We start from the raw sequence: 24,749 nt of genomic DNA, 5'->3' as shown, positions 1-24,749 counted from the left end.
TGTGAAAGAGAGAGAGAGAGATTAAATTTTCCATGATTCGTTAATAAATTCCATATACATTCGTTGTGGCGATTTGATCTTTTAATGCCACTTTATAGACTGTTGTCTTTTTTTCAGGATTTTTAGAATATAAACGTGCATGTGGTTACACTTGGAGCAGTGCGAAGGGGGGCGGCACCGGCGCACATGCTCAGTGCGGAGCGGCCCGGTCATGGCCGCTGCTCGGGGGAAGCAGCGCACTGACTCTCCGTCCATCTCCGCGGCGCAAGTCGCGATAGAAACCGATATCAGGTGTCGCTTCGGCTAAAATGATTGATTTCCGACCGGACAAGCTGCCTGAAAGTAAAACAGGCGGAGTAAAGTGAATCCTAACCACGCAGGTAGGTTTGTTCATAATTTTATTTGTAATATTTATTTATTTACCATTTATATTAAAATTGAAAACGGTGGGAGAAGCGACCTCGCGGATCTGGCTGTGGCTGTCGGCGGGTGCAGGAGCGGCGGGTTTAGCTACTATAGTTCATATGAGCATCAGGGGGGGACCGATACGTCATATTACAGTTATATTTTCTTCGGTCAGCGTTTTTTTAAACATCAATATGATCATTTTCAAACGCCAGTTTTCCAGTACTGAAGTACAAATGGTTAAGCCGCTTATGAACCTGGTTGGTTAAAAGTGATGTGGATGACATGTGAGTCCTTTTCATGTACTGCCGGTTAACTGGCGTCACTTTGTCCTGTGAGTTTTTTTTATTATATCGGTGCATGTGTTAGTTGTGCTCCTGTCTCTGGTAAATGTGTTTCCTGCATGATGACGGTCGCTGTAACTCATGCTTCGCTTCGGACCGGCTTTTTTTCCACGTTTATTTTAGCAGTAATGTCACTGTCTGGGTTTGCCTCTAGCCGCCGCGTGTTTGTGCCACAGATGTGGCGCGGCTGGGGGGCTGATCTGTAACCGAGGACCGGGCCGGGTTATGCGCTGGTTTCTGGCTGGGTTATTGCCATTCATCATAGGACAGAGCCGATCAGACGAGCACGCGGGCTCGATCTGCCCTGTCCTTTCAGTGTGTGCCTGCGTGCTTGCATTCTTGTTTGTGGGAGTGCGCATTTGTATTCGTGTGTGTTAATGTTTGGTCTATGAAATTAGAGCCAACTGCGTAGGATATATGATTTTATAGTTAGGTTCATGCCAGTCGTTTAAAAATTCAATCGGTTTGAAAGGTAGCCTACAGGCGAGTTGCTGATTAAATTTTTCTCACTGATTGTTCACATCGACAAATAAGTAACTAAGAGAAATAGAATAATTCGAGTTAGCTGTTTTTATGCGCATGTAGGGAGACTTACACGTGAACTCCAGAAAATGACCTGTAAGCAGCGACTGGAGTTACATAAAAAGAGTGCAAAGCCGGAATTTACGCCAAAGGCCCTTAGTAATGCTGTTAAGATTTGCCTTTGATGCAAGTTTTACCAGATATTTCAGAGATGACGATTTGACTAATTAGGCTACTTCTTGTACATTGATGTTGCGTACGTATTTCTACTTAAATTCACAGGTTAAATAACTTTCAGTAGCTCCTTTGCGATTGTGGGAATTGTTTTGTTTCCAAACAGCTGCATTTGAAAAGCAAATGTGACTTCAAATAAATTTTTCAAAATGTAAACATTTTCCCTCTTCTTGAAGCACCTGCAAAGTGTAAGATTTAGAAGGACATCTGCAATATCGTTGTTGTACTGTATTTTGAAGGCACAGAGAATTTAAGTTATTTGGTTTGTGTTAAGTTTGTAAACAGCTGATTGCATCCCTGTCAAGTTTTGGATTTGAAAATAAGGGAAATTTTCCGGCACCCACCGCGAGCCACCCCAACCAAGCTCCAGTATCCCTTACATTTTAAGACAGGTGTACACGAAATCTAAAATAACCACTTGTCATTTACATTTTATTTTCATTACACATTTTCTTTTAATTTCTCATGTTCACTCATGTGGCTCTCTGGCATTCACTAATGACTTATTATACAGATTTGTTGCAGACTTTTTATCCTTGTTGAAGTCGTCACAGAAGGTGAAAGTAACGTTGTTTTTGGCACACAGCATTGCCATTTTAACCTCCGCATTTATGACCTGGTTAATGTTGTAATTGACCGGCAGACTACTGCAAGTTGTCGCGAGGCTACTGACAGTTCAGTTTGGCAGTTTCCCTGCCAAAACGGGAGACTTGACAGCTATGGCTGATTGTATCCCAGAGTAAGGTACCACATGTGGAGTGCATTGTGGGTAAAATTCTGAAAGTGAGCGAAAATTCAGGTTCTCCTGCCGCTCTGCTCTGGGAAAGGCAGCCCCCCCCTCCACCACCTCTTTGCAGTGTCATAGTCAGGGTCCTCTTTATCTAGCACGTAAACACTGGCCTGTATGTTCCTGTAGGTTGGGCTGGTCTGGTGTCTGTGTGTCTCCTCTTTTGGGTATTACCCCTGCATGTTCCCCATTCATTTCCTTCCTTTGTTTCTAGCTGACTTTTCTACCTAAACAGTCTTATTCTCTCTCTCTCTCTCTCTCTCTCTCTCTCTCTCACACACACACACACACACACACACACACACACACACACACACACACACACACACACACACACACACACACACACCAGCGGGGGTTTCCACGCTACCTCTGCACCTGTTTTCTGAAAACGCTTTGCCCCGCCTATCCCATCTCCCCTCTCCCTGCCCGACCCAAAAGTGCCGACACAGTCTGGTGAGTCCTTGTTCCCCACCTCCCGCTGCCTCGGTGTCGTCGGTGTGGCGGTGAGGTGCGGTGCGGCGTGGAGCATTCCGGCCATGGTGCTGAGGGAGAAGCTGGAGGCAGTGCTGAACGTCGGCCTGCGGCTGCCCAGCGTCATGCTTCTCGAGGTGCTGTACCGCTGGGACGTCGGCTCCTTCTTCCAGAAGGCGCAGAGGAACAGCCTCAGCAACAGTCCACTCTTCCAGTACAGGTACCTGGCTCTGTACCTGCACTACATCGGTGAGTGTCTGCCACACTCGGGCCCGTGCACTCACCCCTCGCTCTCAGGGAATCGACAGATACCTGTTTTCCTCGAAAGATAATACTAATGGCACCCGCTTGGGGGGGTGGGTCAGGGGCACAGCATTGCCTTTACCGGATCCACGTTTTTGGAAAAGCTAATTATTGTCTAACGAGGACGTGCACAAATGAGAGTTGAATAGACCTGCTTGAGTGATTGTGTCAGACCAGTGCATAGTGTTATTAGCTGTAATTTCTTTAAGTCTGATTTCTAGATTCTTTTTTAGGGTTATTAAAGGTATGTTCTATGGTTGTTGCCCCTCAGGAGTAGTCAAGGATTTTTTTAACATCTGAAAGAATCTGTTTCCTGGACCAGTCTGTTTGACCTTAGTGGCGTCTGGTGCTGATGTGGTCTTGGCGCTCTGCATACTCTTGTCCTGTCAGCTAGGTGGCGCTAGGGAGCAATGGTACCCCCCTCTCCCCTTAATCACCCTGCATGTTCCTGATTCTTATCTGGCTTTGATGAGACCTCACATCTGTTCTCAGACATGAGGGTGTTGCTTGGCGGAGCGGACAGGCTGCGTAGCATATAGTTGGTGTCCACTGGCTGTGACTGACTCAAACTTCTGTTTCACACAAGTACTCTTCATGCTGCTTAAAGCCAGACTCCTTGCGCAGTGGCCCAGAGGGTGGTCTCTGATCAGTCCCACAGAGCTGATGTGGGATGCGGCGCAGCTGGGGACCGCATGTTCTAGTCTGCTCGGTCGCTGCCCATGTCTGTCTTCCAGGGGACCTTGGACTTTCATGCCAGTGGCATCTTGCATCCCGTTCTTCAAAACAGCCTCCCAGTGCAGGATGGTATTTCCGTAGCTCCGTACTGTAGTGCCTGTGTGGGTGCAGTGGGGAGGACATTTTTGCAGCACAGTGAAGGTGATCATCACGCCGTTCTAAATGGGCTGCTTTTGGGGGTGTGACTGCATGGGTCAGTGAAATTAGAGGTTTATCTGTAATGCATACTAGGCATGCATCCGTTCTCCAAAAAAAGCAGAATCCTGATGCATAGGCATCCATCAGTTCTCCAAAAAAGCAGAACCCTGATACATATTAGGCATGCAACAGTTCTCCAAAAAAGCAGAACCCTGTGCCCAGGTGGCGTGTGGTCACCCTGTCACTCAGATGTCCCACGGTCACCCTGTCACTCAGACGTGACCGCGGTCACCCTGTCGTGTTAGCGCCCCATAGTCGCCCTGTCATGTTGGTGTCCCGCGGTCCCCCTGTCGCGTAGGCGTCCCGCAGTCACCCTGTCGTGTTGGTGTCCCGTGGTCCCCCTGTCATTCAGGTGTCCCGTGGTCCCCCTGTCGCGTTGGTGTCCCATAGTTGCCCTGTCGTGTTGGTGTCCCGTGGTCCCCCTGTCGCGTTGGTGTCCTATAGTCGCCCTGTCGTGTTGGTGTCCCGTGGTCCCCCTGTCATTCAGGTGTCCTGTGGTCCCCCTGTCGCGTTGGTGTCCTATAGTCGCCCTGTCGTGTTGGTGTCCCGTGGTCCCCCTATCATTCAGGTGTCCCGTGGTCCCCCTGTCGCGTTGGTGTCCCATAGTTGCCCTGTCGTGTTGGTGTCCCATAGTCGACCTGTCGTGTTGGTGTCCCGTGGTCCCCCTGTCGCGTAGGCATCCCGCGGTCACCCTGTCATTCAGGTGTCCCGTGGTCCCCCTGTCGTGTTGGTGTCCCATAGTCGCCCTGTCGTGTTGGTGTCCCGCGGTCCCCCTGTCAAGTTGGTGTCCCATAGTCGCCCTGTTGATTTGGTGTCCCACGGTCCCCCTGTCGCGTAGGCGTCCCATAGTCGCCCTGTTGTGTTGGTGTCCCATAATCGCCCTGTTGCGTGAGCATCCTGCGGTCACCTTGTATGTAGGCTTCCATAGTGCCTGGTATGCTTTGAACATAGAGTTATGGTGCATTTCTCTGTCTAGTGAGCTGCTCTCTCTACCTGTGCAACATCCCTCCAACTTCGCGGTGATGGAAATGGTTCCTGTGGTTAGATTCGGGTCATGGCTCAGGCGCATGTTCCTGACGTGCTGTGGTCCTGTCTAAAAGGTGACTTTGTTATTTTAGGTCGAATGCCTCTTATTCAGGCTGCTGTAGGTAAATATTTACCTTCCATTGTGCCTTTCGTCTGTTATTTTTGTGTGAGGGTAATTATAATTATGGCCCAGAGGGTGGCATTGTGCCCTCACTCCTGCAGGGTTATGGGATCAAATCCCTCTCAGGTCTGTGTGGATAGAGTTTACTTGCAGTTTGGTGGATAGATGTCTCTTTATTGCCTGTGTGTGTGTGTGTTTGTGTGTGTGTGTGTGTGTGTGTACCCTGCAGTTAACTTACAGTGTTGGTTATTTTATCCCCTGTGCTACATATCCCCCCCCCCCCCCCCCACTAAATAAGTGTTTAGGAAGATGAATAGTCGGACATGTTATCGGCCACACAGGGCATTCAGAGAGGCACAGTTTAATGTGTACGGTGAGAATAGAACCAGCAGTAGGGACGTGACTGTCTGCTGAAATAAATATTCAAGAGATTTTTTTTCAGCCCAGGGGTTAAGTATTCTGTCACAGCCGGGGAGTGGGTCGATGTACACTGAAGATAAGCGCTCATCACTGCGCAAAACCAGGTCGATGAAATTGAAGTTAGGGCACGCTGTTGTGCCAGATTGATGGACCCTTTAATCCCAGGGCTTCCTGCCCTCAAACAGGTCGATTGGTAAATTTATCTGTTCTGATGTCGAATGTTGTGGAATGGCGGGGTCAGCGGGATGGGAATGTCAGGTCCGTGTGTAATGCCTAACCTTCCGGAAGGATCTCTGCCCGCTTGCGGCATGAGAGTTTCGCTGTTTGACCTGGTGCTTGCTGACCAGAGGTCACGGTTTCTGGGCGAGTAACAGCATGGGTTTCTCTGCACTCAGGAGGCCCTTCTGTCCTTGGGGGCTTGTCTGCCCTTGGGGCAGCTGATGAGAGCCATCTTTTGAGAGCAGACTGATCTGTCGTACCTCACCTGGGGTGTCTTACCGCACTAGGAATTTGATTACTGTGTCAGTCCTGTTGACTGTGACAGGAACTTCAAGCTGAAAGGGGAACCGGATTCATTCAAAAACGCTCTCTGCTCTGGTCGCTGAACAAGGTCGCCGATTAGCGGCATCGACCCAAACGGTCAGTTCAGAGCCATGGATCAAGGTTTTCCGGTTTCTGTATGGCACTTTATGACCCCTCCACCTGCACAGACCATCTTTTCTTCTCTAACAAGTAAGGTCATCTTCCCCAGTGAGGTGTCCCTCTCCCTCAGTCACAATGCCCCCCTCATCTCTCCCCTCTTGTCTGATAGTGGCTTAAATCATGCCATCAAAATCCTGAAAGATTGTCGATCCTTAAGACTGATCGAGCATTCCCTGACATAACAAATGCCCTCCCCACCCATCTGAGGGCACTGGGGTAATGGGGAGGTTGCTGTGATGTGCAGTTCAGGCTGTTTATTGCCCCACCTGTGGCTCTGTGATTAAGCATTGCAGGTGAACCATGGTACAGTGTGGAGCTGCACTTGGTTTAGTGTGAGCTAGAGGTGGAATGGGTGAAGGGCATGGAGGGCAGACATACCAACCCTCCGTAGCACTGCTCTGTGACTGTCCCATGCCCTCACAGACATACCATCCCCCCATGGTACTGCTCTGTGACTGTCCCAAGCCCTCACAGACATACAAACCCCCCATGGCACTGCTCTGTGACTGTCCCATGCCCTCACAGACATACCAAACCCCCATGGTACTGCTCTGTGACTGTCCCATGCCCTCACAGACATACCATCCCCCCATGGCACTGCTGTGACTGTCCCATGCCCTCACAGACATACCAAACCCCCCATGGCACTGCTCTGTGACTAATACTATACCATGCCCTCACAGACATCAGCATTACAGCATTACATCAGCAAGACTCAGCATTACTGTAGCTTTTAATAGCTAATTCATAGTCTCCCCAGTGAAGAAACTGGATTCCTGATACCCAAAATGGAGGTGAGCAGCAGAATAAACTTTGCAGTTAAGCACTAATACTTGGAATTGCATTCATTTATTAGAGTGAGATGGGGAGCTTTTATGTGTTGATGCATCATCCGGGACTTATTTGACCATGGTGGGTCCAGTTTGAAGAGCCTCTTTGTTGGATCCTTCATAATTTGGTTGCTTACAATGTTCAGTCCTCTCCTTGGATTGCCACCTTATCGTGGTGGAAGGATTTGCGTGCCTCAGTGACCCTGGGGGCTATGTTGTCGGGGGCAATTGTCCCTGGTATGGTCTCCCAAGGCAAAAAGGTCCCAGATGAGGGGCCAGACAAAAAGCAATCAAAAACACCCCTGATGAAAAAGTTCTACAGCAAGGTTTCGTTGCCCTCACCCAGACTAGGGTCGCCAGGGCCCCACCCTGAAGCCAGGCCTGGGGGAGGGGCCCGTTGGCACGCACCTGGTGGCCGGGCCTTGGCCAGTGGGGCCCGGTTGGGCCCAGCCCGAATGAGTTACACAGGACCATTCCCGAGTGGGCCCACCACCCGCAAGGGGAATGTCAGGGGTTCGGTGCTCTGTGGATCGGGTGGCGGTCAAGGGAGGCCCTGGCAGACCGATTCCCAGCTGACAAAACTGGCTTTCGGGGCATGAAATGTCACCTCTCTGGTGGGAAAGGAACCTGAGCTTGTACATGAGGCTGAGAGATACCGGCTAGATATAGTCAGGCCTACCTCAACACATATCTTGGGCTCTGGAACCAATCTCCTGGAGAGGAGCTGGATGCTCCTTTCTTCAGGAGTTGTGGTGGGTGAGCGATGCCAGGCTGGGGTAGGGCTACTGGTGGCCCCACAATTCAGTGCATTAACATCAGAGTTTACCCCAGTGAATGCGAGGGCTGTCTCCCTGCACCTTTGGGTCGGGGAAAGGTCTCTGACTGTCATTTGCGCCTATGCGCTGAATGACAGTTCAGAGTACCCAGCCTTCTTAAACTCCTTGAGTGATGTGCCAGTTAGCGCGCCATGAGGAGATTCCAACATTTTGCTGGGAGACTTCAACGCTCACATGGGCAATAACAGTGTGGCCTGGAGTGGAGTGATTGGGAGGAATGGACTCCCAGATCTGAAACCGAGTAGTGTTCCGTTGTTGGACTTCTGTGCAATGCATGGTTTGTCCATAACGAACACCATGTTGTGGACATGGTACGAACATGCCTGGGTCCGGAGATTGATGATCGATTTTATAATTGTACCAACTGATCTGCAGCCTTCTGTCTTGGACATTCGGGTGCACAGTGAAGGTCTGCTGGGAACGTCTGGCAGAGGCTCCTGTTCACCAGAACTTAAACTCACACATCCGGCAGAACTCCAGCTGCATACCGGGGGAGGTTGGGGACATCGAGTCTGAATAGAAACTGTTTCGGACCTCTATTGTGGAAGCGGCCGTACGGAGCTGTGGCTGCAGGGTGGTCGGTGCCAGTAGTGGCAGTAACCCCCGTACCCGATGGTGGACACCAGAGGTGAGGTGGGCTGTCAAGCTGAAGAAGGAGGTCTACCAGGAATTATTAGGCTGGGGGTCTCTGGAATTAGCTGACGGGTACTGGCAGGCCAGGCGGAACGTGGCTCGGGCGGTTGCGGAAGCAAAAACCCGGGCATGGGAGGAGTTTGGTGAGGCCATGGGAAGTGACTTTCAGTTAGCCTCAAAAAGGTTCTGGCAAACTGTCTGAAATATCAGGAGGGGGAAGCAGCTCCTGATTTCTACTGTTTACAGTGAGGAGGGGTGCTGTTGACCTCACCTGGGAACATCACCAGGAGGTGGAAGGAATACTTTGCATACCTCTTCAACCCTGCCTCAGATACATCTACGTGCACCGCCTTCGAGACATCTGAAGGCAAGGGGCCACAGGGAGCTGGGGTGAACTCGTCCATTACTGAGGCTGAGGTTGCCAGGGTGGTTAAAGAGCTCCCACGGGTGGATGAGATTCGTTCGGAGTACCTGAAGGCTATGGATGTTGTGGGGCGTCCACATGTCTCAACAGTGTGTGGACGTCAGGGGCAGTACCGCTGGATTGGCAGACCGGGGTAGTGGTCCCCTTATTCAAGAACAGGGACCAGAGAGTATGTTCCAATTACAGGGGTATCACACTTCTCAGCCTTCCTGGGATTGTCTATTCCAAGGTACTAGAGAGGAGGGTGAGATCGATAGTCAAATTCGATTCAGGAGGAACAATGCGTTTTCGTGACACTGGACCAGCTTTAAACTCTTGCAAGGGTAATGGAGGGAGCCTGGGAGTTTACTCATCCAGTCTACATGTGTTTTGTGGACTTGGAGAAGGCTTACAACGGGTTCCCCAAGGTGCTCTGTGGGGGGTGCTTCGGGAGTTCGGGGCCCGCTACTGCGGGCGATTCAATCCCTATATGAACGGAGCAGAAGCTTAGTCCGCATTGCTGGTAATAAGTCGGATGTGTTCCCAGTGCGTGTTCGGTTCCACCAGGGCTACCCTTTGTCACCGGTCCTGTTTATAATATTTATGGACAGGATTTCTAGGCACAGCCCAGAGTGTTGAGGGTGTCCAGTTTGGTGGCCTCAGGATTGCATTGAGGCTTTTTGTGGATGACATAGTCCTGTTGGCTTCATCTGCTGGGGTCCTCCAGCAAGCTCTAGGGCAGTTTGCAGCCAAGTGCGAAGCGGCGGGGATGAGGATTAGCACCTCCAAGTTCGAGACCATGGTTCTCAGCCGGAAACGGTTGGGTTGCCCTCTTCAGATCAGGGAGGAGGTACTGCCTCAAGTGGAGGAGTTCAAGTATCTCGAAGTTTCGTTCACGAGTGAGGGTAGAAGAGATGGAGAGTTGGACAGACATATCGGCGTGGCGTCTGCAGTTTTGCAGCCATCTAATCAGTTTGTCGTGTCCAAAAAAGAACCACTGCTTCTTCACATCGAAAGGAGCCAGTTGATGTGGTTTGGACACCTGGTGCGATGCCTTCTGGGCGGCTACCTGGAGAGGTTTTCTGTGCATGTCCTCCTGGGAGGAGGCCCCGAGGCAGACCCAGGATGCGCTGGAGGGATTATATCTCTCGGCTGGCCTGGAAACGCCTCGGTATCCCCCCGAGGAGCTAGTAGAGGTGGCTAGGGAGAGGGAGGTCTGGGTATCCCTCCTGAAGTTGCTACCCCCGCGACCCCGAACCCCAGACAAGCGGATGGTGATGGATGGATGGGTGAACAATGTTCAGTGTGAATAAAATGGGCAGTCTCATTATTTGTTTGCTTTTTTCGCATTTTTACAGCAATGCATTATTTATAGTGCTCAGGGGTAGTAAAACCAGGCCTGTGGTTTGAGATGGCAGCTTTCGTCACATGCTGGATGCCGCTGACATTGCGTCCCCTGTGTCACGCAGGATACATCCTTAGTGTGGTTCTGCTCACACTGCCACGGCAGCGCCTGGTGCGGCTCTACCTGTACATCCTCACTGCTCTGCTCCTGTTCGCCGGCCACCAGATCTCCAGGTGAGGACCGGGATAGGGGTGGGACTTGGGGGATGGATGGATGGATGGATGGATGGATGGGTAGTTTATTGATCCTGACAGAAATGTCGGATAGCCAGACTTCAACTCTTCCCGAAACCCTGCCACTTGGTGCAGACATACCTGTGAGATGACTGACCCCCTGCTGCCTCCCCGGCAGGTGGCCATTTAGCTCCCGATTTAAGAGGTGCCTTTATCTCCAGCCCCCCCTCCCCCCAGTGTCACTGAGCACACAGCCAAAAGTACCTCAAATTAAAATCTCTCAAGTGTGTAAAAGCCATTACGGGGGACTCCTAACTTATCTGCCGGGGTGTGCCAGTGTGGGGGGAGCAGCGGGTGGGGTACGGCAGATGGTCTGGGGGAAACAGCCCTCCTGCTTCATCTTTATTTAGCCCCTTCACCGGAGGGCAGAACTGAAACGTGGGTCTCATTTCTGCGCTAAATTAGGAGCTAATCAGCGTGACAATGGGATGAGGCGCCGCACTGATGAGGGACGTAGACGATCCCGCGGACACTGCTTTACTTTACTTTATAAATCACACAGACTAGGTTGTAAGTGTCCTGCAGTGTTTAGTATCTCACGAAAAATTAACAAGCTGACGTTTTATTGGCTTCTGTCCCTCACGGCAAATTCCCTCAGTAACGTGGAATCGTGGCAAGGTGCCTGTTTGGGATGCCAACCGTTGGCTGAGCAGCAGGAATACTGTCTTGGGGTGTGTCGCATGCCTTGCTTTGGGGAGTGGCTCCCAGCAAACCCGTCTTCTTGTCCTTGCAGGGATTATGTCCGCAGTGAGCTGGATTCTGGCTGCGAGGGGCCACTCTACCTGGAGCCTCTGTCTATGCATCGCTTCATCACAGCCCTTGTGTGTAAGCTGAGACGGGCTGGGGGGCGGGGTCTTCCCACGTCACTGCGAGTGGCACGATCTCTGCTCATCACCCTTCCCAAACATGGCCGCAGGATTTATGCATCTGTGGCCACTGAGCCTCTCTGCTGTCCTGTCACCCAGCCCAGGGTGCTGTTAAGGTCACATGGCAGCCGATTAAGGTGCCGCTGCTCTGGATGGGAGCACTTTGTGGGTCATGCTGACACTGCCTGTGAAATCAGAGTGGAGGGGCAGTGACTATGGCCCTCAGCAATCCCATAATGCACCCTGCCCAGCGGTCCAGTTTGTCTGTCATTTGTGTCAGTCAGTGCTGGCTCCAGAATCAGACAGACACAAGAACATCATTCTGGGCAGCATTCAGGATAACGAAATATTTTGTTATGTGTACAACGCAGTCTCATCCATCCACCCATCCATCCATCCATCCATGGGGAGATACTTCATTTTTATTACATTTATTTTTATAATGGCGGCATGTTGGTGAGGCGCCTGCAGCTTCAGTGGCCTCCTCCTCGTTGGAAGGTCCTCTCCGGGTTTCAGTGGCCATACCATGTTTTTCAGTGTGCCCTCCCCAGGTGAGGGTACCTGGGGGTCACGCCACGTCACATCCACTGACTGCACTGGCCGCTCCCAGACTTTGCGTGGCCCCCCGCCAGCGCTCCGCCTGCCCGCATCATTCTCTCTCACTCCAGTTCCCGGTGTTCATGTTCCGCCAGCAGGACACCGGTCAGGTTCCTCCCATGGACCAGTGGACCGCTGGCTTCCTGCTTCTCCGCCCTACTGGGCCTCAGTCGGGTTATTGAAGGAGGCGACACTTAAAACTGATGGGTTTGCTAAGGGATTAAGACTCCATTAAGTAAAATTACATGCTGGGGAGGGCGAGGGGTCTACTCCTGTCTTCGTGTGTCACTGGTACAATCATCCTATGTATGTCAAGTTTAGAATTATCCATGCTCCCTTGTATTCTCTCTCCCATTCCTCATCACCATAGACGCGCTCTTTATATATTTTATGCTTTGAGTCTCTCTATAGTAAATGGTATGATTTTTACAGGATTGCAGTATCTGTTTTGTGTACAAGGACTGAGTTATTGTCTCTGACATTGATTGAGAATGTCTTTGTCAGCTTTGATGTGTCTGGTAGAGTGGTTAACTTGACTGACATTGATTAAGAACGCCTGTGACGTCTTTGCTGTGCATGTGACAGGCCAGCTGGTGGTCTGCGCCCTGTGTTCCTGTATCATGCAGACCAAGCGTATTTGGCTCTTCTCGGCTCACCTGCTCCCCCTGGTGGCTCGCCTGTGCCTGGTCCCGCTGGAGACCATTGTCTTCATCAATCAATTTGCCATGATCTTCACAGGCCTGGAGGTGTTCTACTTCTTAGCTTCCAACTTATTGGTTCCCTACTACCTGGCCAAGACGGTGTATCGTGAGCTAGTACAGGTACGTATCCGAGTAGCCTGCTGCTAGCTGGTAGCATTCAGCGACCTCCGCTCCTCAGCTGAAGGTGGCCGGCTTCTTCCTGTGTAAAGCGTATGTTGTTTTTCGATGAGATGTTCACCAATTTCCATTCAGGTGTGACTGGGTGCGTGTCACCAGCAGGGTCTGCCATTTGACATGTAAGTCACATGCACTCTGCTCTTACTCTCATTTTTGTATACTTTCCACCCTCTTCATGCATCTCTCCATCCAGGTGGTGGAGGTATACGGTCTTCTAGCACTGGGGATGTCCCTCTGGAACCAGCTGGTCCTGCCGGTGCTCTTCATGTGCTTCTGGCTGGTGCTGTTCACCTTGCAGATCTGCACATACTTCAGCACCCGCGACCAGCCCACCTCACGTGAGAGGCTGCTATTCCTCTTTCTCACCAGGTGGGGCTGCCTCGTGCAGGAATATCTGAACCATCTAAATCAGGGCTCTCCAACTCCGTTCCTGGAAAGCTACTGTCCAGTAGGTTTCTATTGTACCTGGCTTCTGATGAGCCACACCAGGTCTAAGGCAAATACCAGGAACAGGTATGACTCATCAGAAGCCAGGTAGGATAGAAAACCTGCTGGACAGTAGCTCCCCAGGACACGAGTTGGAGACCCCTGATCTAAATTGTAACCATAGGTGTCCCTGTGTATGTATAATCTTGGTAGTTTTCTGGCAGATTAACTCTTAATGGGGGATTGGTGGGGGACTGATGCCTGTTGGTAAATTTTTATTTCTGGATTGTTGTTTATTGGAAAGTATATGACATTTTTATATGCAAGGTTTTTTGTGCTACTCATTATCGTAATGGCTGTGTCTTTGCCTGATGTCAGTTAGTGTCCGTTGTGGTGGTCTTCTTGTCTGCATCTCCATCTTCTATGACTCTGAATGTGTGTCTCTGGCAGCATTGCAGAATGCTGCAGCACTCCCTACTCTCTCCTGGGCCTGGTCTTCACCGTGTCCTTTGCAGCCTTGGGCGTCCTCACCCTCTGCAAGTTCTACCTGCAGGGTTACCGTGCATTCATAAATGACAACACCACGCACCGGTGAGCGGCCTGTGGGTGAAGCGCCGTGCCGGCGAGGTACCTGTGCGTGTGTGTGACTCCACTCTGCGTGCCAGGGGTATGACCGAGGGCGTCACGCTGCTGATCCTGGCCGTGCAGACAGGCCTGATCGAGCTGCAGGTCATCCACCGGGCCTTCCTCCTCAGCATCATCCTCTTCATCGTGGTGGCATCCATCCTGCAGTCCATGCTGGAGATCGCCGACCCCATCGTGCTGGCACTGGGGGCCTCCCGGGACAAGTAAGGGGCATGTGCCGACTTCAGGGTCACACTAGTGCTGGCCAGAACGACACTTCATGAACCATGTGCTGTATTTTCTGACCCCACTAGATGGTGCTCTTGGTTAGTTTTGGCCATGCTTTGGCCATGGCTCATGAAGCGTCGCTTTGGGCATCACTAGATCTGACCCCTGGCAACTTACTGGAATGTGTCAGACTGATTTTATGGCTCGGTCGAGTGAACTTGGGTACTTACGAATCCTTAGCCTGGGCCAGATCTTCCCTGTGTGGCGTCGGAGCCTCTGCCTGCTGAGCTCGCCTGCTGTCTTGCAGGAGCCTCTGGAAGCACTTCCGGGCGGTCAGCCTCTGCCTCTTCCTGCTGGTCTTCCCAGCCTACATGGCCTACATGATCTGCCAGTTCTTCCACATGGACTTCTGGCTTCTCATCATCATCTCGTCCAGCATCCTCACCTCGCTGCAGGTGACCGACTCACTCAGTCATGTTCACTTTGGTATGCTAACGATGGACCGCAGAGGCTCATTTCGCCCAGCTGGTTTTCTTACATGGCAGTACGCCACCTCATTTTTAAGTGTCCTTAACCACTGCATCACCTGGTGTCCATGATGGCTATAGTTAATGAAATGTTGGTTTGTCATGGACAACCAACTGACAGATTTTGTTTCTTATTCACATCATATTTTGTTTAGTCATTCACAAGGTGCTCTGCGGATCCTGCTGATGGTCATAGCGAAGGGGAAGTGACTTCTACAGCCATCGGCTTTCCCATAATGCACCCTGTCCCCTATGTCCAGTTTGTCTGTTATTTGCATCAGACCGTGCTGACTGCAGAATCACACAAGAACATGATTCTGGGCAGCGTTCAGGATAATGAAAACTAGAGCTGTCATGATTACTTTCCTGTTCGATTACTCTGCGATATGGTGGAAGGAGGACAGGGCATAGTGGATGAGGATGCAAATGAAAATAGTAAATGAAAATGTGATCATTTCTCAGTATTGCAAAGCAGAACTTTAAATATCACCACAGAATAACTGCAATGCAAATACATATAAAAAGAAAACATTCAGGTTTGACAGAGTCACCCAATAGCATGAGGTTTGCCATAATTATGTGCCATTTAACCTCTTGCAGTACCTTAGCCTGTCTTTGTCATCACTGTGACTTTAAGTTTTTTTGCTTAATTGACTTTGTACGATTTCTGTATGGAAAAATACTCACTGCTAAAACAGAAGTTAGTCCCATGGCTTAGCCACATCATTTTACATAATACGGTACATATAACTAATTAATATTAATAAGGCCTGTTTTTGTGAACATGTTGTCTGTTAGGGCTGAATGATACTGGGAAAAAGTTAATAAATACAGGCCTAATTGATTGCGAAAAAGTTTTTATGATTAATTTGGAGGTGAAAAGTAACTGTATAGCCAAATAGAAATTATTTAACAGCAGAGTCTGGCAAATAATTTAGTGGTGCCAAGAGTTGTGACAGCAGCCCCATGCAGAGCTCCAGGTGACTTGCAAATTACCGATTAACTGCTTCAACCGAACGGGCTGAACTCTCCATTGCTGGGAGTCGGGCCAAAACAACGTTTGATGACCCATTTGCTGTATTTTCTGACCCCAGGTGGTGCAGTGGTTAGCAGTCCTGGGTTCGGTCCCGGCCCCTTTCTGTGTGGAGTTCGCACGCTCTCCCCGTGTTCGGTCCCGGGCCCTTTCTGTGTGGAGTTCGCACGCTCTCCCCGTGTTCGGTCCCGGGCCCTTTCTGTGTGGAGTTCGCACGCTCTCCCCGTGTTCGGTCCCGGGCCTTTTCTGTGTGGAGTTCGCACGCTCTCCCAGTGTTCGGTCCCGGGCCCTTTCTGTGTGGAGTTCGCACGCTCTCCCCGTGTTCGGTCCCGGGTCCTTTCTGTGTGGAGTTCGCACGCTCTCCCCGTGTTCGGTCCCGGGTCCTTTCTGTGTGGAGTTCGCACGCTCTCCCAGTGTTCGGTCCCGGGCCCTTTCTGTGTGGAGTTCGCACGCTCTCCCCGTGTTCGGTCCCGGGCCCTTTCTGTGTGGAGTTTGCACGCTCTCCCCGTGTTCGGCCCCTGGTCCTTTCTGTGTGGAGTTCGCACGCTCTCCCCGTGTTCGGTCCCGGGTCCTTTCTGTGTGGAGTTCGCACGCTCTCCCCGTGTTCGGTCCCGGGCCCTTTCTGTGTGGAGTTTGCACGCTCTCCCCGTGTTCGGTCCCAGGTCCTTTCTGTGTGGAGTTTGCACGCTCTCCCCGTGTTCGGCCCCTGGTCCTTTCTGTGTGGAGTTCGCACGCTCTCCCCGTGTTCGGTCCCGGGCCCTTTCTGTGTGGAGTTTGCACGCTCTCCCCGTGTTCGGTCCCAGGTCCTTTCTGTGTGGAGTTTGCACGCTCTCCCCGTGTTCGGCCCCTGGTCCTTTCTGTGTGGAGTTCGCACGTTCTCCCCGTGTTCGGTCCCGGGTCCTTTCTGTGTGGAGTTCGCACGCTCTCCCCGTGTTCGGTCCCGGGCCCTTTCTGTGTGGAGTTTGCACGCTCTCCCCGTGTTCGGTCCCAGGTCCTTTCTGTGTGGAGTTTGCACGCTCTCCCCGTGTTCGGTCCCGGGTCCTTTCTGTGTGGAGTTCGCACGCTCTCCCCGTGTTCGGTCCCGGGTCCTTTCTGTGTGGAGTTCGCACGCTCTCCCCGTGTTCGCGTGGGTTTTCACTGGGGGCTCCGGTTTCCTCCCACTTTCCAAAAGCGTGCAGGATAGGTTGATTGGTGAGTCTAAATTGGCCGTGTAGTTGTGTGAGTCTGTGCACCCTGTGGTGTGTTGCCAACTGCCCAGGGTTGGTTCGTGCCTACGCCCATTGTTCCTGGGATAGGCTTCGGTCCCCCCCGTGACCCTAGTTGGGATTAAGCGGTTTCAGAAAATGGATATAATAGCAATAATATTAAAAACTCAGAAAATATCAATAGTGTCATAATAATAATATGATACTTGTACGGTGCTTCTTGCAGAGGAAAAAGCTGTTAGTTGTTTGGCTACAAGGCATTTTGTCTGTATGTGTAATTACTTTATTATTATTATTTTAATCACACTTTAAATATTTATGCATCCCTGATCCTGGATTATTGATATAGGCTAATCCATAGTGACGGCCCTAAATTAAACATTTTCCTATGTGTGCAGTGCAGTCTCATCCGTCCATCCGTCTGTTCATCCATCCATCTGCCCATTGATCCATCTTCTAGCCACTTCTCCTGGTCAGGGTTGTGGGATCTACAAAGCTGTATTTTTTTCAAAATGCAACAAAGCCATTAAGTCTGCGTTTAAACATCAAAAATATATAATGTTAGGAAGGCTAACTTCAATTGTATGAGATTAAAACTAGAAACTGTGAACTGGATGGAGTTAAATAACAAAACTGTTGAAGAGGCATGGGAATTTTTTAAAAGCACATTATTGCAAGTGCAAGAGGACTTCATACCTGTTTCCAGCAAGAATAAATCTAGGAAATTGCAACCTAGGTGGTTTACTAGGGAAATAAAGTATAAAGTAAGGAGGAAAATGGTTTTGTTCCAGAGATGGAAAATAACTGATGATGACAGAATAAAGCAAGAGTATCTGAATCTACAGGCTGAATTAAAAAATGACATTAGACGAGCTAAAAGGAATGTCGAAAGGAAGATCGCATTGGAGGCTAAGGATGACGTTAAAAGTTTCTTCCAGTATTTTAACTCTAAAAGAGCTCTAAAAGATGAAATTACTAATCTGCAGGATAGTAAGGGTCTTATAATTGAAAACGACATTGATATAGTAAATGAGTTCAATGATAGTTTTGCACGGGTATTCACTGTTGAGGGCACTAGTAACTTACCAATTCTTATTACTAATACAGCATCGTCTATAACTAATAAATATATAACTGAAGCTGATGTTTTGCAAAGCCTAGCTAAGCTCAAAATAAATAAATCACAGGGCCCTGATGGCATCTTACCTACAGTGTTAAAAGTGATGAGGGATATTATTTGCCGACCCTTAACTTTACTGTTTCAAAAATCCTTATCTGAAGGTGTGGTACCTTCTGATTGGAAGCATGCCAACATAACGCCCATTTTCAAAAAAGGGGATAGAAGTAATTTGTCAAACTATAGACCAATCTGTCTAACTTGTATAACTGGTAAAGTTATGGAGGCTATAATCAAAGAGAAAATGGTAGATTACCTGGACTCAACATTTTGAGGGATAGCCAGCATGGATTTAGGAGAGGTAGATCCTGTTTAACAAATCTGTTGGAGTTTTTTGAGGAAGCTACTCAGGAAGTATGATGTCATCTACTTAGATTTCCAAAAGGCTTTTGATGTTGTCCCCCACAAGAGGCTCTCACTTAAACTCAAAGCGACAGGTATTTTAGGAACTTAATCGACCTGGATTGATAACTGGTTAACGGATAGGAAGCAGCGAGTAGTTATAAGAGGCTCAATGTCACAGTGGGCCTGCGTTCATAGTGGAGTACCGCAGGGTTCAATTTTAGGACCACTATTGTTCCTAATTACATAAATGATATAGACACCAATATATACAGTAAACTGGTGAAATTTGCAGATGACACCAAGGTGGGTGGTGTAGCAGATACTGATCTAGCGGCTCAGCAGCTACAGCGGGATCTTGATTTAATTAGTGACTGGGCCGATACCTGGCAGATGAAATTTAACATAGACAAATGTAAGGTACTCCATGTAGGGAGCAGAAATATAAAGTACAGGTATTTTATGGGACCTACTGAAATAAAGGTAGCTGATTATGAGAAAGACCTTGGTGTGTATGTTGATGCTTCCATGTCTCATTCTCGCCAGTGCGGGGAAGCAATAAAAAAGGCCAATAGGATGTTGGGGTATATCTCCAGGTATGTGGAGTTTAAGTCAAGGGAGGTAATGCTGAGATTATACAATTCCTTGGTGAGACCTCACCTAGAATATTGTGTGCAGGTTTGGTCACCATATCTTAAAAAGGACATTGCAGCCTTAGAAAAGGTGCAGCGTAGGGCCACAAGAATGATTCCTGGTCTTAGAGGAATGTCATACGAGGAAAGGTTAGTTGAGCTAAATCTGTTCAGCCTCAAGCAAAGGAGACTGAGGGGAGACATGATCCAGGTCTATAAGATTCTAACAGGTTTGGATGCTGTTCAACCGAATAGTTACTTCAGCATTAGTTCAAATACAAGAACTCGTGGCCATAGGTGGAAATTAGCGGGAGAACATTTCAAACTGGATTTAAGGAAGCACTTCTTTACACACCGTGTAGTCAGAGTATGGAATAGTCTTCCTGATAACATAATGCAAGCTGAATCTTTGGGTTCCTTTAAATCAGAGCTAGATAAGATTTCAACAATTCTGAGCTATTAGTTAAGTTCTCCCCAAGCGAGCTCAATGGGCCGAATGGCCTCCTCTCTTTTGTATAGTTCTTATGTTTTTATGTCGACAGTCAGGTTAACAAATCATGTTTAATGAATTAATGAGTAAGTATATTCTCAGCGTGGCTTTGGGATAACAACATGTGTTTAATGAATTAATCAGTAAGTACAGCCTCAGTATGGCTTTGGCTTAACAAAGTGTGTTTAATGAATTAATGAGGAAGTACATTCTCAGTGTGGCTTTGGGATAACAAATCATGTTTAATGAATTAATGAGCAAGTACATTCTCAGTGTGGCTTTAGGATAACAAAGTGTGTTTAATGAATTAATGAGCAAGTACAGTCTCGGTTTGGCTTTGGGATAACAAATCATGTTTAATGAATTAATGAGCAAGTACATTCTCAGCATGGCTTTGGGATAACAAAGCGTGTTTAATGAATTAATGAGCAAGTACAGTCTCGGTTTGGCTTTGGGATAACAAATCATGTTTAATGAATTAATGAGCAAGTACATTCTCAGTGTGGCTTTAGGATAACAAAGCGTGTTTAATGAATTAATGAGCAAGTACAGTCTCGGTTTGGCTTTGGGATAACAAAGCATGTTTAATGAATTAATGAGCAAGTACATTCTCAGCATGGCTTTGGGATAACAAAGCGTGTTTAATGAATTAATGAGCAAGTACAGTCTCGGTTTGGCTTTGGGATAACAAAGCGTGTTTAATGAATTAATGAGCAAGTACATTCTCAGCATGGCTTTGGGATAACAAAGCGTGTTTAATGAATTAATGAGCAAGTGAAGTCTCAGTTTGGCTTTGGGATAACAAAGCATGTTTAATGAATTAATGAGCAAGTACAGTCTCGGTTTGGCTTTGGGATAACAAAGCGTGTTTAATGAATTAATCAGTACATACAGTCTCAGCGTGGCTTTGGCTTAACAAAGCGTGTTTAATGAATTAATCAGTAAATACAGTCTCCGTGTGGCTTTGGGCACTGAGTCCTCTCCCCACCGGATCATGGCATCCTGCTGCTACGTGGTGGCATGAGAACCTTTGGCCGATTTATGGCATATTTAATAATATTTGGATGTTTTTTTCTTTTCCCGATATGTTTTGTCTAATACTGACCTCTAGTGCAAAAATGGTGCCACTGCGGGGAAATCTTGCTGTAATTGAGAAATCAGTGCTCAGCATTTTTACTTGACAAGTTCTGCTTCTATGTTCTGCTAGACTTACAGGAGTATGGCAGGCTTGACTTACAAAAACATTTCCAGGTTACCTGTTGAGAAATTTGTCAGTCGAGGTGGAATTTGAATCCATCTTCTTGTTGACAGTAGTTGATGATAAACATGATTTTTTTTGCGCAAGTTTGTCACACATTTTGTTTGCTCCATATTAATCAAACAATTCACATTAAAGATCATTTAAAAGGAAGATGTTCTAAAAATGCCAGTTTCTGGAACAAAGCTTCCGTGACTTCTGGTAAATAAGACCAGAGCCCCCTGCTGATGACGGTGGAGCACAATGGCCCTGCACCCCTACAGGTGCTGGGGACCCTGTTCATCTACGTGCTGTTCATGGTGGAGGAGTTCCGCAAGGAGCCCGTGGAGAACATGGACGACATCATCTACTATGTGAACGGCACCTACCGGCTGCTGGAGTTCCTGGTGGCCCTGTTCGTCGTGGCCTACGGCGTCTCCGAGACGGTCTTCGGCGAGTGGACAGTCATGGGCTCCACCATCATCTTCGTCCACTCCTACTACAACGTGTGGCTGCGCGCGCAGCTGGGATGGCAGAGCTTCCTGCTGCGCAGAGATGCTGTCAGCAAGATAAGGAGCATGCCCATCGCCACCAATGAGCAGCTAGAGCAGCACAACGACATCTGTGCCATCTGCTACCAGGTGGGGGCGCCTGGGAGAGAAGGAGCATTTGGCTCCTGTTGGGTGTGCAGGTCAATCTGGGCCTGGCTACGTTAGGCTACACTTACATGGTTACTTGGCTACTTTTGTTGGTTGGGTCTGAATTCAGCGGCTGCATCCTACTAAAGCTCCATTCAAAGACCGAATGTGTCACGGCGGTGCCTCAAGGCTGTCCCATTTTGAAGTCTCCTTCAAATGCAGACTGGGAATGCATCCTTCTTTGTGAAGGATGCACCTGATAGGTCCTTCACAGCCCAACATATCCCAGGATTCATTGTGCGGACCGTAAGAGGACACAGCCCAAAAAGGTTACGCAGACTACGTTCTTCGAAGGATGCAGCCATTTAGTCTGCTTGCATTCCCTGGTGGTCACTAATTGCAGAACTGCAGTTGATTTCAGGTCTCAACTAGTCTGATGGTCAGCATGAATTGCGCATAAGTTCTGTCGTCATACTGAAGGCCATGGGGCTTGTAAATAAGGTCTTTCGGTCTCCTTCCTAGGATATGACATCCGCCATCATCACCCCCTGCAACCATGTCTTCCATGCCGGCTGCCTGAAGAAGTGGCTGTATGTGCAGGAGACCTGCCCACTCTGCCACAATCAGCTGAAGGGCCTGCCCCCGCCTCCAGCGCCCCAGGACCCCCCACAACGTCCTCCTCTGCCACCAGCCAATCGCAACCTGTTGGAGGCAGGAATCCCTGATGCAGAGCTCTGCTCTCCTGACGTAGCAGAGTGTACAGCTCGAAGAAGCATGGGTTGCCCTGACCCTGACATGCTGACTAAGCAGACTGCTCCCTGCTGTGCAGAGGTTCCTCTCCTCATGCCCTGTGTCTTCTGCGCGAATCTCGACTGTGCCCAACCACACAGTGAGGGGAGTGGGAGGGAGCTGAGCCCGGTTCCCACAGGAGGCCGGGGGGAGGTGTGTAGTGGACTCTCCCTGCAATGCAGCCCCCCTGCTGTGCCAGACCAACCTATATCCCCCAGCAGTCTGGCTGTCACACTCACTGCAGAGCAGGAAGGCAGCAGGCTGAAATGAAGGACCAGGCCTCAGTGGGTCACATGCGCTCTCCTGTGTCACCGTGCCCATTGGCGATCTCCCTGCCCCGCCCACGTCGGCCCCACCCACATATACCATGCCCACGTAGGCCCCACCCGCATGGGCCCTGCCCCCATCAGCCCCACCCACATCTGCCATGCCCACATAGGCCCCGCCCACATCTGCCATGCCCATGTAGGCCCCGCCCACATCTGCCATGCCCGCGTAGGCCCCGCCCGCATGGGCCCTGCCCCCGTCAGCCCCGCCCACATCTGCCATGCCCACGTAGGCCCCGTCCACATCTGCCATGCCCACGTAGGCCCCGCCCACATCTGCCATGCCCTGCCCTGCCAGCCTCCCTTCATGCCTGAGCATCCATGTGCCCTCTGACCCACAGCAACTGCTGATTAGTTACTGCCTGTTCCCAGCCTTCCCCCCGTTTCTGGGGCCCTCACCTTAACATTTCCTGCAGCCTCGTGGCGGCCCACCTCGTTATATTAACACCGTTGATGGCTGTCTCTAACTGTCTCTGACAAAGGAGGGTAGGAAAGATGATTAAACAGCTGACTGGATGTGATGGAGCGACCTTAGCTGTAGAGTGGATATGGCACTTATTGTACCTAAAAGCTTTAATCGCGCTTTGGCTAAGCTTTTGGCTAAGCACGCCCTCACTGCCTCATAACGGCTGTTTGATTCTCTTCTGGCTTGTGTTAGACATGATGCTGCGATTGCACTAATGTAGTCATAGCAATGCTCCTAGCAGTGTCTTGTCAGGGACCAGATCATTTTGGTTTCTATGCAGATAACTGGGCACAAATGCATATATCTCTTACACGCTTCTACAATAATTATGTTACTATGAGTAAAGTTACCTGACAGGTGCCTTTGGGGTCAATTTGGCCCCATGGTAGGGGTGAGAGAGATGTATGTACATATGCAAAGGTATTTTTGGTATTGTGCTGTTGTGATGATTTGCCAGCTCACGTGAAGTGGACAGGAGCTTGTGTGAACACTTTGGCGCCCTCTATAGATCAAAGTGGGAAGAGCTTCTGGCTGCGGATTGAGATTTTGGCAAAAGCAAAATAGCAAGACTGTATTAACTGGCACTATTACATGGCATTTATTGCATTTCTGTGAATGAATACATTTATATAATGTACGAACAAAATCAGCAAATGCCATAAAAATGTTTTGTGCTAGATCGATGCTTCCACGGAAAATCGGAATGTCTGACAACGTGTATGAACTTTATTCGTATGCTCATATGTTTTTGTGTGTTTTTGATGGTATTAATATTAAAAAATAAAATAATCTTTTTTTATTATAAAAACCAGAAACATGAGCTGCTGTTCCGCGAATGCTGAATTCTGGTCATACTGTGATATAATGATCCGTTAGAGAATTAACCCAGGGTCACATTTTTATCTTATAAAACTGAATGTTGAAATAACTGGAAAGAGATGTGTCACTGGTCTTTTGCTATCATAGACATCTTAGACTTTTTCTTGGAACTGTTTGGGTAAGATAGCTATTCATGATGGACATCACTTTAGAATAATTCGGATTTCAATACAATGCCTACAGTGTGTGTGCACGCGTGTGTGTGTATGCGTGCGTGTGTGCGCGTGTCACATGTCCCCCAATGCGCTCGGATTGGCGGCCACCAGCTTCTCCCAAGGCCCCTTGCAGTATTTGAGGATGGAGTGCAGGAACGGGCTGCCACACGTCCTGTGTGTGATTCTATCGCCCTTTAGTGCTATCTGAAGTACAGGAAGAAAACGACCGCTTTCATATTGCCGAGGAGATATCCTCTTTGCCTTTCTGTCATTAGAGAATCCTAAAATCCTAAAAATACTCTTCTTGCTACCAGCAAACCTGTTTGGGTGTCCGTGGAGGTTTAAGGGGGCAAAACGACAAAATGGACCATAAATAAACCAGCAGCTTTGTACAAATCCTATTCCTGGATTTCTCTGTCGTGTACAGAGTTGCGATCAATTTGCGTTCAATACGGCCGCTTTCATCCGCTTTTCTGTAACAACACCTGATGGCGCTGTTGCATAACATTGGCGATGCTTCTCTTCGCCCAAACGAACCTTTGTATTACATATTCAGACTTTCTTTTACAACTCTACGTCTCAGTTAATTGCATATGGTTAGCAAAACATTAAAAAAATAAAGG

The 24,749-nt window shown here is 49.1% G+C and overlaps 1 protein-coding gene across 5 annotated transcripts; it reads left to right on the top strand.

The window, feature by feature from the left end:
* Positions 1 to 184: 184 nt before the first annotated feature.
* Positions 185 to 23,907, top strand: rnf145a (ring finger protein 145a). 5 transcript variants are annotated; one of them, XM_023844650.2, is made up of 11 exons: positions 185 to 380; positions 2,734 to 3,015; positions 10,443 to 10,551; positions 11,345 to 11,436; positions 12,660 to 12,895; positions 13,146 to 13,321; positions 13,829 to 13,969; positions 14,044 to 14,226; positions 14,538 to 14,685; positions 21,158 to 21,514; positions 22,034 to 23,907. In XM_023844650.2, the coding sequence occupies exons 2-11, from the start codon at positions 2,832 to 2,834 to the stop codon at positions 22,568 to 22,570; spliced, it is 2,163 nt and encodes a 720-aa protein (XP_023700418.2). In that variant the 5' UTR covers positions 185 to 380; positions 2,734 to 2,831; the 3' UTR covers positions 22,571 to 23,907. The 5 variants fall into 5 exon arrangements, with proteins under 5 accessions (XP_023700418.2, XP_023700416.2, XP_023700419.2 ...); XM_023844648.2 differs by having other exon boundaries at positions 2,645 to 3,015; XM_072717745.1 differs by lacking the exon at positions 185 to 380 and adding an exon at positions 389 to 692 and having other exon boundaries at positions 2,645 to 3,015.
* Positions 23,908 to 24,749: the final 842 nt, after the last annotated feature.

This window comes from Paramormyrops kingsleyae, chromosome 10 (genome assembly GCF_048594095.1).
Source record: "Paramormyrops kingsleyae isolate MSU_618 chromosome 10, PKINGS_0.4, whole genome shotgun sequence".
NCBI classification, from domain to species: Eukaryota; Metazoa; Chordata; class Actinopteri; order Osteoglossiformes; family Mormyridae; genus Paramormyrops; species Paramormyrops kingsleyae.
Note: the sequence above shows the minus strand (reverse complement) of the source record. Positions and strands in the feature narration are given on the sequence as shown.

What these genes read in the sequence shown, in the direction of transcription:
- rnf145a (XM_023844650.2), top strand. Translation starts at nt 2,832, where the DNA reads ATGGTGCTGAGGGAGAAGCTGGAGGCAGTGCTGAACGTCGGCCTGCGG. An exon ending in CTTCATCACAGCCCTTGTGT is followed by an intron (nt 11,437 to 12,659) that starts GTAAGCTGAGAC and finishes TGCATGTGACAG; the next exon opens with GCCAGCTGGTGGTCTGCGCC. An exon ending in AATGACAACACCACGCACCG is followed by an intron (nt 13,970 to 14,043) that starts GTGAGCGGCCTG and finishes TCTGCGTGCCAG; the next exon opens with GGGTATGACCGAGGGCGTCA.